At 42.2% G+C, this 14,682-nt stretch overlaps 2 protein-coding genes across 2 annotated transcripts in view; one reads left to right on the plus strand and one right to left on the minus strand.

The window, feature by feature from the left end:
- Positions 1–3,909: 3,909 nt before the first annotated feature.
- LOC104527924 (proto-oncogene c-Rel) lies at positions 3,910–6,554 on the plus strand (the record flags this gene model as incomplete). Its single annotated transcript, XM_010171770.1, has 5 exons — positions 3,910–4,014; positions 4,329–4,541; positions 4,877–4,945; positions 5,054–5,128; positions 5,782–6,554. Coding segments are annotated over 5 exons (1,235 nt in total), but the record flags the coding sequence as incomplete, so codon positions are not given.
- Positions 6,555–11,426: 4,872 nt separating this feature from the next.
- Positions 11,427–14,682, minus strand: part of PUS10 (pseudouridine synthase 10) — a 30,611-nt gene continuing 27,355 nt past the window's right edge. The window contains 3 exon segments of the mRNA XM_010171769.1: positions 11,427–11,465; positions 13,148–13,247; positions 13,916–14,058. Coding sequence (XP_010170071.1) covers positions 11,427–11,465; positions 13,148–13,247; positions 13,916–14,058 — 282 coding nt within the window.

The raw sequence follows: 14,682 nt of genomic DNA on the forward strand, positions 1-14,682 counted from the left end.
TATATCCCTTTTGTATACTGGACAGTTGCAATTTGCACTGTGTAGGTAGGTAATGGGGAAATGTTTGATCATGCTCTGGGAGGGCGCAGAGGAGGTGAAACACCCCTTCTTGGCACTGTGTTCCACATTCCACAAAACCGGACTTCTGTATGGCTTGGGCAGCTCACTGCAGTTAAGGAATTTAGCCTTCAGCATGTGCTGGATTTCTCTCCTGGAGAAGAGTAGCAGAAGAGCTTTTAATAATGCTAAACTTTTTTGGCAGTGGTTTTTGTTTCTGCAATGGAAGTATTTCCATGCTTCATATTTAAGGTCATTACTTTAACAGAAACTACCAAATAAAATGAGGTCTGCATTTTAGAAATGTGATGTTAGAATTGTGTGGATGTGGGGATAACCACTCTGAAAATGTTGACTGTGAACTCAGGTGAGTTTGGTATTTTTAGAGGCTCTTCTAGAATGATCTAGAAGCTGGACGTGTGTGCATGGTGTCATTGAGAACCTTCGTAGTACTAAATGAGGGTTGAGGTGACACTGATGTACAAGACGTACAGCTGTGTCTCAGATGCCATTTAGAAATGTGCCAAATCATGATTACTTGTCGAAGTTGATTGACGTCAGTCTTTGCTAAGCTGCTGAAATGACAGAGAGCTGTGTGGTGGGGGAAGCTTGGTGTTTCAGTGTGGGTGTATGTGGGCAGCTTCTCATACACTAGAGGTATCTAAAATCCTCCACGTAACGTAGCAGCAGTGTAAATAAGACAGTGCATAACTGAAACCACAAATCATAAAAATTATGCTGCTCTTGTCTGGAACAGCAGTTTCAGATCTGAATTTCTTTTTAAAATGTTAACCTTTTTAAACCTGCTGCTGTAATACAGGACTGGGTAAGGTCACGTTGTAACTTTAGGTAAAAGATAAAATTGTACGGTACAGTGGGCTTGGAAATCCGAGGTTGTTAGATATCAGGCTTTTGCAGATCTGTCCAGATCAGGAGCTTTTCTGAAAATCAGCTTGAACCCTTTAAATCTGGTATTTTCTTCACTTTCTAATACTTTGTAGTCTCTACCTGCTTTGGATAGTAGAGACACATAAGAATAATGTGAACATAATACAGAGGCAATTGCATTAGCAGAGACTGCAAGTTTATAAAATTCATTATTTCAGGCAACTTCTGTTTTCAGTTGCTTATAATGTTAACTGGTTCAGAACCAAAATTTCCCAAGTTGCATATCTTACCATGCTGAAAACTCTTGGGAAGGGTCAGAGAAAGCAGCTTACTGTTTCTGAGAAATGAGGTTAGGGAGAACATGTTCTTCTGCCCTTGTTGAAAGTGACGTGATTGTTGGTGAGAAGCTCATTCTTCTAGGGATTTATTACCAGGGATGTGCTTTTGGGGAGCGAGGAACAGGAACTGGGCAGGAGTCGAGGGCATGCAGGGGAAAGAGAGATGGGAAGTGGCACAGCATGACAGTGGCCACAAGCAACGTCTCCTTCTGAGGCTGCTGCCAAACTCGACCTTCCTGCCTGGCACCGGGGCTGACAGCAGAGAGGTGCATCCACGTCTCCTGGCATTTGTGGTTCTTTCCTTCATCCTGCTTTCTAAACTCTATCTTAAAAGACAAAACCAACAAACTCCAGGCTAGGAGACCTTCCCAAAAACCTGTTAAAAGGAGCCCGAGTGCCATTCAAGCATACAGAAGTGAAACAAAGGTAAAATTAGGCTTCTCCTTGCAATTCTTAATTTACCCTTCCTGTGAAAAACGCACAATGACACTGTCAATCATATGATCCTGTGCTGTTTCTGGGTTTGTTTTGTTTCCCCTCCCTTCAAAGTTTCTGATTCATTCAGCAAATGAAGTCACATGTGTCATGTAGTAAATGAGGCTGTGGCACCCACTTCCAATAATAGTAATAGCTGCAGATAAGTAACAACATAATGGGGTCTGGCCTGAGGTTACCAGGAGCTCTGTTTTAGGTGTAGCCTCTGTGTTGTGTACCTGTACAGTACCAAGAAGGACTGGGCAGGAATTGACTCAGGATAAGTAACAACATAATGGGGTCTGGCCTGAGGTTACCAGGAGCTCTGTTTTAGGTGTAGCCTCTGTGTTGTGTACCTGTACAGTACCAAGAAGGACTGGGCAAACTGAGAGTCTAAAGTAGATTTTTTTTGTTGGTTTTTGTTGGTTTTGATTTTTTTGAGAATGATACCATGAGCTTTGGCTTTGTATTTCATCTCTGTGCCTGTGGGGAACCTGTGGTGGTGGAGTCTCATGTTTCTGTGATGGCAGGAGGGATTGGTTTCTGGGTCACAAAGTGGCACCAGCCAGATCCTCCCAGGTGTCTTAAATTTGGAGCGAGTCCAGGGGAGGCCACAAGGATGATCCAAGGGCTGGAGCACCTCTGCTGTGAGGACAGGCTGAGAGAGTTGGGGCTGTTCAGCCTGGAGAAGAGAAGGCTCCAGGGAGATCTTATAGCGGCCTCCCAGTACCTGAAGGGGCTACAGGAAAGCTGGGGAGGGACTTTTCATAAGGGCAGTTAATGAAAGAACAAGGGGAAATGGCTCTAAACTGGAAGAGGGCAGGTTTAGTTTAGATATTAGGAAGAAATTCTTCCCTGTGAGGGTGGTGAGACACTGGAACAGGTTGCCCAGAGAAGCTGTGGCTGCTCCTCCCTGTAAGTGTTTAAGGCCAGGCTGGATGAGGCTTTGAGCAACCTGGTCTAGTGGAAGGTGTCCCTGCTGATGGCAGGGGGGTTGGAACTGGATGATCTTTAAGGACCTTTCCAACCCAAACCATTCTATGATGTCTTGACATAACATGATAGAACATCAAGGCACAGTGTAGTTTCATTCTGTTGGGACTGGAGGGGTGGAAGAGGGTGCAGTAAACTATTAATATGATCACAGAAAGTAGCAGAAAAATGAGCATCAGTTACTTCATATGTGTTAAATAAAGACAGGGTCTTAAAACTGGTATATGCTCATGTACTTGAAGCATCAACACAGCACATGGGCACAGGGGCTGAACTTGAAATTCTTCCATTTTTTTTTTTCTTTGTTACTTCTGAATCACTATATTGTGACATTAGTGCCCTTTTAAATAAATTGTAACAGCCCATAAAGCTCCAAGGGGGCTGTTCTTTCTTGCAGAAGTCTCCTATCCATATTTACCCTGCAGGAAAGCTGCTGCTGCTGGATGGGGCCAGACACCGTCGGGTGGTGCTTGTCTCCATCCTGCACGAGACCCCCTGTAGCCATTGGGTTGTTTGGATGCAGTGTGCATCCTTGGGTGGTGGTTAATTCATTGTGACATACAATGCACGGGGCAGCTCTCCACCTGCAACTACCATGAGTGCTGTCCACGTACAGCCACAGCTTGGAGTTGAATTTTGAGCATTTTTAGGTGAAATCTGCCCTGAGTAAAGGTATGAAAGTTAGACTCCTCGAGCTCTTCTCAAACACCTAGAGAGAGTCACAGAGGAGAGGTTTGATGGCCAAGCATGTCTGATACTCAGAGGGGAATTTTCTTGACTTGCTAGCCCAGCTTTTTCCAGAGAAGCATGACTGTAACAGGTGATCAGTCCCTCAAAGAACTGCTTTGAATTCTACAGCTTGAAGGGCAGCAGTGCTGAGCACAATAACGTCATTTGGGGAAGTATTTTGAGACTACAGTAGAACTTAGTAAGTAGCACAGCTGTGCTAGTATCTTGTGTTTGGAGATGAGCAGCCGAGAGCTGTAGGATCATGGAACATCAAGCCCTGCTCTGAGTTTCCTCTATGGAGCGACTTGTTTAGTGTGGACTTTGGGATGTCACACTCCTCCAGCTGTTGCCTTGACTCTCAACACCTCATCTTCAACAGTGACAAAGTGGCAGCAGTTCTCTATCATCAGATTTGTCTGTTTGTTTCCAGGAGCTCCCAACACAGCAGAACTGAGAATTTGTCGTGTGAACAAGAACTGTGGAAGTGTAAAAGGAGGAGATGAAATATTTCTACTATGTGACAAAGTTCAGAAAGGTAATCTTGCTGAGGTCTTTTCTTTCCCTCTGTCCCAAATGGCTGACACTACCACTTTGTAGCTGAGGAACTGAAGCCCTTCTGCACACTCCCGTGTAAGCAGTCCAGTTTTAGAGCTGGGCAGAAGAGCTTTCAGGTTCAAGGGCTCTCAGCATCTCTGAAAGATACTTGGTGCCTTTAAAGTGGAGCCATTTACTCTGCAGCTGAATTCTGAGTCAGACCCCTTTCTTTGTTCCCCTTCCCTCTTCTTTGTGCTACAAGTTTTCAGTTTTCTTCTTCAGCTTAACAAGCATCTTCTGTTTCTCATGGACTAGATGATATAGAAGTCAGATTTGTCTTGGACAACTGGGAGGCCAAAGGTTCCTTCTCACAAGCTGACGTTCACCGTCAAGTTGCAATTGTGTTCAGAACGCCACCGTTTCTCAAAGACATCACCGAGCCCGTCACAGTGAAGATGCAACTGCGAAGACCTTCAGACCAGGAAGTCAGTGAACCTATGGATTTCAGATACCTACCCGATGAAAAGGGTATGGTTCCAATTAGTTGAGTTTCTTGAAAATCCATTATCAGTGCAGAACTCGTGTTGATAATAAACAGTAGCTTAATTAGTAAAAATTGTACAACGCTTCTTCTACAGAGTAGATTTTTGTTTTTTAAAAATCACAATAGTTTGTTCCCTCTTTCAATGAAGATATCAAGGATCACAGTTAGTAATGCTCTCTTGGTTAGTGCTGTCACATCTAAAATAGTTTAAATGTATTTTGCTACAATTAGGGGCCACTAGTATAAGTTTGAGAAAGTTCTTTACTAATTGTATCAAAGAGAAATGTAACACTTTCCACTTCCACTCCTTTCTCTGTAGATCCATATGGCAACAAAGCAAAAAGGCAAAGATCAACGTTGGCTTGGCAAAAGCTCATACAGGACTGTGGTAAGGAAAATATTTGTCTTTTTCTTGTTTGAGTGAACTTACATTTAGATTAAGTTATTTTATATAAAGCAAACATGCAGCACAGACTCACGCGTTCTTCCATCGCAGGATCAAATGTGACAGAGAGGCCCAAAGTAGCTCCATTCCCCACTGTCACTCCTGAAGGGAAGCTGATTAAGAAAGGTAGGTTTTTGCATGCACATCCTAATCCAACAGTGGTTTGAAACAGATTGTGCCTTAGGGCTGCAGGGAAGGGTGTTTTCCAGGGGGGCACTGAAGTTCCCAAGGCAGCAGTAGTACTGGTCTCTTTACTTTCCTTCCTCCTTTTCCTCCTGCAGATTCTTCTCAAAGGCTCAGCCATGCTGCAGCTTCCCCTTTGCACAGGAGAGGGCTACACCTTCATCTTGAAGCGTTGCTACCTTTCAGCCTTAATTTAGGCTACTGATTTTCCTCTGTGTTCAGATACTCAGCCCTTGAAATGGACACTCAGTTCCTGGCCTTCCCTCCTCTTTGCTTGAAATTCTAATATTCTCTCAAAGGTTTCTTCCTAGAAGATACTGGAACTTTTGACTGTACAGACTAAAACCATCAGTTCTTTACTTAAATGTAGCTGTCACCTTCAGCATTCACCATAGAGGGGTGAGGTGGACAGCTGTCTTGCTGCTGTCCAGAAATCTAGGGTCCACCCTGGAGAGAAGCCCGTACAAAAGTGCAAACGCACGTATAATCTTACGAAGATGCAAAGCAAAAATGGTGCTTTTTTACTACTTGTAATTGAAAAAAAATAAAATCCTAAAAATAGCATTAAAATGCGGTCACATCTTTTCTTTCCATAGAACCAAACTTGTTTCCATCCTCACTGGTGATGCCAGGGCTGGGAACCCTGGCCAGCACTAGTCAGATCTACTCTGCCTGCAACCAGATTTCCCATCAGCCTGCGCAGGTGGGGCCTGGGAAGCAAGACACGCTCTCCTCGTGCTGGCAGCAGCTGTACTCCTCCTCTCCAGCCAGCAGCCTGCTCAGTGCCCACCCACAGAACAGCTTTGCAGCAGACGTCCCTCAGCCTGCTGCTCAGGGCAGCAGCTCTCTCCCAGCTTTCTGCAACAACCCTCTGAACTGGCCTGACGAGAAGGATTCGGGTTTCTACCGGAATTTCGGCAGCACAAACGGGATGGGAGCAGTGACAGTGTCAGCTGCAGACATGCAGAACGTTTCCAGTAACAGCGTCGTGCACCAGGCTCACCCCGTCAGCATCTCCACAGCCAGCATCATGAACATGGAGACCGATGCCATGAACTGCACTAGTATAAACTTTGAGAAGTATAATCCGGTGTTAAATACAAGCAACCACAGGCAGCAGCTCCATCAGGTGCCTGGAGCAGCCCCGGGCAGCACGCCTCTTAATTCGCAGTCTAATTTAGCTGATCCAGCAGTTTATGGTTTTCTAGACCAAGAAGTTTTAAGTGAATCAAGACTATCCACCAACCCACTCCCAAACCATCAGAATAGCATTGCAGATAACCAGTTCTATGACCCTGACGGTGTCCACACTGATGAGCTCTATCAGTCTTTCCCATTTGATAACATACTACAAAACTATAACCACTGAGCAGCCGTGTCCGGGCTGGAAGTGGGTACGTAGCGCTTTTCGGGTGGCTAGCTGTGTGAAGAGGACTAACTCACCCTTCTGGAGTCCCTGCTTTCTCTTTCAGAATGTTAATTATGCAAGTGTCATGATATAACTTCAGGTTATACTACAGCCCAAAGACTGGTGCCCATAAAGAAAAGAGGTCGGAGTAGGGTTTGGGGTTCTGTACCCCAAACCATATTTTTACACTGTTGGAAAAGGGAACTGTTAACACTTTAATCTTCCTTACAGTCTTTGGGGACTGTAAAAGCTGGTGTCTTCAGAAGGGTTAAAATTTCAAATACTTCACAGGGTTAAAATTGTTTGGGAAAGAACCATTTTTGCTATGGAAATTAAGTTTAAATTTTGATAGGACAGAAATGAGGAAAGAAAACCTGCACGTGGGCACTCTAGTTCAGACTCACCTAATAATGTTAAAGTTTTATTCAACCTACTTGAAAGGTTTAGGTTTCTTACCCTCTTTCGTATAAAATACTCTCCTAAAACAAGATCATGCATTGATTTTTTTTTTTTTTTTCACATTTTCACCACACTCCATTTGCTCTGAAGGCAAATTTACTCTAAAATTTTTTTTAATGACTATGTCATTGTTAGATATATTTTTAAAAGACCGGAAGGTTTGAATTTTTTTTTTAAATAGTCCAGCTCTGTTATAAATGAATCACTGCACAAAAGAATGAACAGAAAGTAAGGACTTCTCTGCACTTCATCCAAAGTGCACAATTTTAAATGACAAACCCCTGTTGCTTTAGGAATGGAGCACGCTGTTATTTCTCCGGAAGTGTTTGTGTCTGTGTGTGTAGCTCTGATACGTACGTTATTTTTTAAACCGCAGAAATATGTTGAGCCGAAGCATCTCCCTATCCTTTCCTCAGGTATCCCGGCAGTTTCCTGCTATGCAAGTGACTGCTTAAAAAAAGGCTCAGATCCTGCCTCCCCAAAAAAGATCCTAAAAGGTCCCTCCCCCCTCCTCCCAAAAAAGCTTTTGGGGCAAACTCGGAGGCAGTCTTAGCGCAGCCTCATCTAGATGCACTCTATTAACAACTTAAGGCCATTTCAGCCAGTACTAATTAAAAACACTCCTCTCTATCAGAAACCAGAACTTCCTCCCTTCCGCTTGCTTCCCAGTCTTCCTTCTTAGCCTGAGTTGCAAGGTGTTCAGTGACAACTTGCATGGATCTAACTGGCTGGGTAAGAGACTCTACTCTGCATTATAGGGCTTTGCTGTTTTATTATTATTATTATTTTTTTAAGAAGCAACACAGCAAGAAATATATGAGTATTTCTTAAGTTATACAGCTGTTTTGTATGGCACATTAAGGCTTAAGAAACTAATTGTTACTGTTTGGCAACAGAAAACTGCACCATGGGAAGAAGCAATAAAAAAAGCACACTTGGATATAGAAAATAACAAAAAACACAACCCCAAATCAAAAAAAAAGCCACTTGAGACCTATAGTTGTAGACAAGGCAGAAAGGAACTCCACAAACTTGTGTGGTTTCTAGGAGAGCCGTGACTCCGTAACTGCAGGAATTCACTGCGTTCAAAGCCACGAGGAGCTGCTGTCCTGCATGACGCCGATGAGACGGGTTTGACACAATATGCTCCTTCCACACTGTGCGGAATAGATGAAGTTTAGAAAACTGCTTCCCCGAATCCAGGTACACAACAAATTGACTCTCCACATTTTAAAGCGGTTTCTTCTCACTTCTGTGTAGCTCCTCGTAATAGAAAGACCAAAGAAATGCAAAGAAAGCTTGAAATGTGCTGTTTATTCAGTTCTTTTTTTTTTTTTTTGAAGTTCTCAATTTTAAGTATATTAAATGTAAACATTTTACTCACTTCATAGAAAGCTCTTTATAGTACAACTTGTTTTTACTGTATAATTAAATATTTTCAAAGTTCTGTTTTCCTTTGTAAACAAGTTGGTTCAGTAATTAAAAAAACTGGTTATACTAAGTACTCAGCTTCTGCAACCTTCTCGGATTCATGACATCCCTCGCCACAGGAAGGCCAGAGGAATGGGAGAAGGTAGGTTCTGGGTCACTTACCCTGGGGCTTGTTAGAGTATTTTTGGCTCAGGGTTACCGTTGGCCACTACACAACCTCAAGTGCCGTGTGCGGGAAGGGCTCGTGTGCGCTCAGCAATTGTTTGTGGCAGAGCGATTGACTTTTTAGTCAGAGGAGCAGAGAGGACTGAGCTGTCGTGCTCAGCCAGAGCTGTGCTACTGATACAGCTTTGTCCAGGTTCAGATAAGCTGATGAAAAAAATAAAAGTAGGGGAGGCAGGTGACCAAGTGTTTGGAGAAAGACACTGGCTTTACTTGGAGCCCTTCCTGTGCAAAGAGGGACGGTGCGAAGAAATACCGGACCTTGATTTTTACTATTTTTCACATAACATGCTAGAAAATATCTTCTCCTCTCACACATCCCTCGTGAACAAGATGAAACCTTATTCTCACAAAACATCCTGTTTGAGTGCTCACAAGAAGGTATTTTACTCTTAAAAAATAAGCTGAAGGCCAAAGTAGAACATTAATATTATTGCTGCATTGATGATTACAGATTCTGATAGTTCAAAGTGTTTACCAAAACTCAGGAAAACAGATTACATCTCTCACTTTCTTATTTTCACACCATCACTGAACAATAACTGACACAGTTGCATCATCAGCTTTTGTTTTGGTTTTTCCCCCCCCCTTGTTTGGATACTTCACGTTTATCATAAAAACAAGCAATTTGGGAATTTTTAGTGGAACTCTCTCGTGTGTATGGAGATGAGATGAGACTCGGCACATTTAGTGTAACCTTTAAAGCCTTGTTTAGCTGCACTTTGGTTCTTAACACGCTCTCCGCTGTCACCAGGATAATGGACAGCACAGTGTAGAAAGAGCTGGGGCTGGGAGCACCTCGAGTGTCCTTAGACCATGGCAGGAGCCAGAGCCCTTTCTGCTCCTGTCTCGTTAGCGCTTTCCCCCTTGGAACAGCTCTTCTTGTGTCTGTCCTCTCCATAGCGCAGCCTTGTTTACCTTTCCCCCCACCCCGAGGTTTATGGAATTTATAAATCATATTTTAGCTCACTTTTAGTTTCAAGAAATCACATAGACATGAGACTGAAATTCTTTTGTTTGCTTTCTGAATTCAGTTTCTTCAGTTTTCCATCATTCATGACACTTCCTTTCTGGGTACAGATTATTATCTGAGACAACTACTGGAATCTGTTGCTCATAACAGCTTTTAAGATTAAAAACAAAAAAAATACTGCTCTCCAAGTCATGTGTCGATTATTTTTGTGTTAGAAAAACAGGAGCTTCAAACTACTGCGATAGTTGCGTTACGGTGGACAAGTTAAATCAATTATGAGATGAGTTTTGACAGCCCATCATGGGTCAAGTGTAGAATATTTAGACTAATTTTTTAAGATCAGTTTTTAGAACCTCCTTGAAAATGAAAACATTTTTATTAATGCCTTTTTGAGCCTTCAGCTAAAGTTATCACGTAGCTATTCTGTTCTGAGGTCCTGGCACCACTGAATTGAAGGTAAGACAGCTCAGTAATCAGTGAGTTTGTCTTGGCAAATATTACCCTCTTTATTTCTGAAATGTTAATTAATGAAGAGCCCTTAAATTCCAAACTTTAATTTCTTGTTGATAGTTGATGTCTCTTCTGTACTTAAGGTAAGCGGAAGCATCTTCCAAATGGATTAACATGATACAAGATATTAAAACAGCTTTTCCTAAAGATTTAGGTGGTGCTTCGTAAGAAACATTTAAGATCACACAAGCAAAGAGAGAGACTCAGGTCTTGCCTATTCCAGGCAAGTTCTTAGGCAACGGTCAACTCTGCCAGGCATCCAGGCAAGGCCAGGTACTGGAACAAAATGTGTTGTGTTACAAACCACAGCTTTTTATCTCTGTCTTGCTCTCTCAATACCAACATACTTTGGTACATTTTATATTTGCCTGCACTTTGAGGTTCTTGGTATTCCTATGTTTTCTTTAGATTTCCATCATGCAGCGCTGCCAGGAGTTCCCAATCTTTTTATATGTGGTGACTCAACTGGGGAAGTCCTATGCCTGACGAGGACTGTCATCAGGCCAGAGAGCTGCCGAGGCCTCAAGTACCTCAACTGTCATTTCTAGGAAGCCTTGATGATGTTTTTAAATGAGAAAAACTTGGTTTGAAGTGCAAAGTTTTCCTCTGAAAAATGTTTTTCCCTTTGAAAAGCACTTAGTCTGGGAGACAAATTTGACCATCTCTAAAGCTGACCAAAAAGCAGAGAGCAGAGCGCTGCCTTGTTCCAGGCACTATCCTCCTGGTTTCAGAGTTCCCCTGACTTTCAGGATTTCCTGCCTGAACAGTGCTCGAAGAAGTTAGGACTGGGCTGCAGGTAAGTCAGTGCTACCTGCATCCAGACAAGAAAGCTGCAGCATCCTATCTAAAAAAATGTTAAAAAGTCTGTCTTGAGGGAGGGTTATTTTTAATTAAAACTAATCTTAAACTACTGCAGAAAGCGCATTTGATGTACTTGCTCGGTATGCCATTTGCACACATCTTTTTCTTAATTGCTTTTTAAAAAGAGTTGTTATCAATACACTAGCTTACCAAAATCTTTTTATGCACAGGAGAAATTAAAATCAGGCTAGAGACTGAATGAACACTACCTGTTCCAGAGTGTTTAAAGTTGATTCAAAGTAACAGCATTCTTTACCAGATCAACATGATCCAAATGTTCAACAGAAATACTTTGCAACCAAGTTGTAATACTGTGCAGCGTTCAGTAACCAGCTGCTGACAGAGGACCTGCTTCTTCCTCGTCCCAGCTTGCAAAGTTAATTATCCAGGGTTGGAGGCCAGTCAACATCAACAGACTAGAAGAGAAGAGGGGGGGGAAAAAAAAAAGGGCAAAATAATCAGACTTGATATTTTACATATATAAAGAGACCCTGTATTAGAGCTCAATGCTTGTCAGCGGTAGGATAATAGTGGAAAGGAACAGAGTAAATAATAGATGCTAAGATAAGAGCCACGGGACAAGACAAGCAGGAGATGGCAGCATGAAACGGGCACCTCATCTTTGTGGCTCCATGTGTGTCTGGAGAGAGCTCTCTGGGAGCTGGGCTTTCTTCATAAAGCAGAAACACAGCTCCTTGTACTAGTACTTCCCAGCACCGTTTGATGTTGGGCTGCAGTGACAGAGTGCCCAGAACTGTTACTTAAAAGCATGAACCATCTCCATCTTCTACCCTCCTGCAGCTGGGCCATTCCATGTGAAAATAAACTGATGGAGATCACAGAAATATTCAGGTATTGAGCAGTGCAAGCAAGGCTTGAGTAGAAAACCACCACCTGTCCCCAAAATCGGCCTCCTGAGCAAGGAAAACTAGACTCAAAGAAGAAGCTGTCAAGCATTATGCACAAGATTATCTAGGCAACATCATTAACGGTCATCCCGACTGTTGAATCAAGAGGGACAAAAACATCCTGACATTTTATTAGAAGCACATGTAATTACTACAACTTGGAACTTGGATTATGTCTTTCTTCCCTGGCTCCCTGAGGCCACATCTCCAGTTCCCTTTGGGCATGAACTTGTTGCTCACCCTCTTCCAAAAGCAGCACGCCCTACGCCACCATAGTATCACCCTTTGCAATCACAAGGCAGGGATCACAACACAGCACCTTGGCTTCGAGACTGCCTACATTAATCATACCTACTCCTTGCCTCATCTACAACTGCATCAAAGGATTAGGCTCTCAGGCTGAGCTAAAATGCATTATTAGCAAGGTGACTAATTATTTTCAAAGTCCCTAGACATCTCTCACAGTTACGTCCAATAACTGCAGTGACACCTATCCACATGAGAGTGATGCTCATCAGCCCGAGCCCCAGGTCAGGTGTTCCTGTTTCAGAAGTAACTGAAGTGCCCTCTGCAAGCTCTTTCTGTATTCTCCTACAAAAGAGATGCAAAAAAACCTGCAAGGCTGTTCTGCAAAAGGTAACACACAGGCAGTTTTCCAGAAACACATGAGAACAAGCATGCTTGTTCATTGGCTACTTGAAATGAAAATCCATGTTTTAAATAAACCTTGCCAAGCCACTTGTTTAAATATTAAATCCATATCTCTACATACATTCTTTTAACCAAAACAAATTCTGTTTTTTTTCATCTGACTCCAGCAAGTGAACAGATAGAATTTCTTGCTGTGTTTGAACCAGCACTGAAAGAGGAAGTCAAGCCTCTCCTATTTTTTTTATCCGACCCAGTTTTGAAAAGAAATGCTGTGGTACACGTAACATTGCTAAGCTCTGTTCCAGTAGGTGCTAATAACAATTGTCATCAATCCATTGTATGTCCTCCCATCCCTCCTTCACATGAATTCAAGCCTGTCACATGTGGCAGCATGGTACAAACTAGGAATTTTGCCTTAATGTCAATTTTTCTATTAAGTGTGGTATGGAACATTGATTTGGTTAGAGCAGTTCCACTGAAACCATCTCATAAATGCAACTACATTACTCATTTCCAAGAAAGATGAATAGCAAACTCACTTCTACATCCAACTCCAGAATGTCAGCCGTTCTGTTCAGTAGGGAGCCAATATTGGGCTTTGTTCTTCCAAAGTCTCCATGCACAAATTCTTTAATGTAGCTAGGAATACTGGCTAAGGAAAGGTGTATTTTACCACAAAGAAATCAAAAGGGAAAAAAAAAAAAAAAGAAAGAAAGAGTATGGTGAAAAACACACAAAGCAAAAAATAGTGTCTTTTTCTACTCCTAAGCCAATTTGCAGTAAACGTCCTGTTAAGCCCACACCCATCTTTAAAAGACTTCATAATTCCTGGCTTCTGACTCCAATGACAGAAACTGCACCATCGACCTGTATTTTCCACTTTATTCCAAAGTGAGTTGTGACTTTATGACAGGACTGTTAACTTCTAAGTAGCAGCAATCTACAGTATGCATTGCTGTGCATTAAATAGTGCTGAAAAGCTTATTTCCTAAGGTGAAAAGTTTTCAATAAAATTAGAAAAAGTTTAAGTTTATCTTTAACCAGTATATTTTAATAGCTATCATATACTTTAAAACTATCACAGTGGTCATCACAAAAATACACACGGGGTAGCATTTTTGAATGAAAGCCTGAATGTGAAATTCTGACACAAAACCCAAAGGTTATGCAGCATATGACATATGACTGGGGAAGGGCAGGGATTTAGAAACACTGCAGCAATACAAGCAGGAAACTTTCCATTACCCGAATTACCCTAATCAGCAAGCTGTTTCGTAAATGGGTTGTGTAACAGCATCTAAGGATACGTTCCTGCTTGAGTCTTCAGATGCAGGCGAAAATGATGCTCGTCTATGTACTCAGATTTCATGGTGTGAATGATCCGGCACCTTACAGCTAGAGGTCTTCTGTGAAGAACCCGGAGAGGTGTCTTCTGGTCAAGTTTTAATTCCTGTTACAAGAGGTAACAAAATAAATGAAAGAAATGGGTTAATATGTTGCACAGATTCTAAAAGTCCTATGAATTGTTAAACAATCAGCCAATCACATCTTTTCTATATTGTATTATGGTAGTTGAGTAATCTTCTTGAGGCAAGACTAATTTTTTCCATGTTTATCAAAGAAAAAAAAGGACAGCTGTCTCAAAGGCTAAAAGAGAAGGCCTCATATGCACACAAACTAATAGAATCACAAATACAGAGGAATAACCTTGAAATCTCCATAGTCCTTTGCTGGAATGACTCCAGGATTTAGAAGCTTGCCAAGAGCCTCAGGGCAATTAAAAAAAAAAATCCCACCCACAAAATGCTTTGTCTAAACTACAGCCAACCCCCTAGAAATAAAAGTGAGGAAAAAACCCCCCAAATGAGATTAGATCTCAGTACACTCTTTTTAAGAGTTCATTCCCCACCCTTTTCCCAAATGAGATGCAGCAGTTTGAAAGGCAACTTTTCAGGAAGTGAGTGAGCATGCTAAAAAAAAAAGCACAGCAGTTGTCTCCCTGAAACTGTCATGGCTCAAGATCTCGCTCTGAGAATGATTTCATGGGCAAGGCCCATAGGAAAGAGGGCAGCAC

Source organism: Antrostomus carolinensis, unplaced genomic scaffold, assembly GCF_000700745.2.
Source record: "Antrostomus carolinensis isolate BGI_N321 unplaced genomic scaffold, ASM70074v2 scaffold20537, whole genome shotgun sequence".
NCBI classification, from domain to species: Eukaryota; Metazoa; Chordata; class Aves; order Caprimulgiformes; family Caprimulgidae; genus Antrostomus; species Antrostomus carolinensis.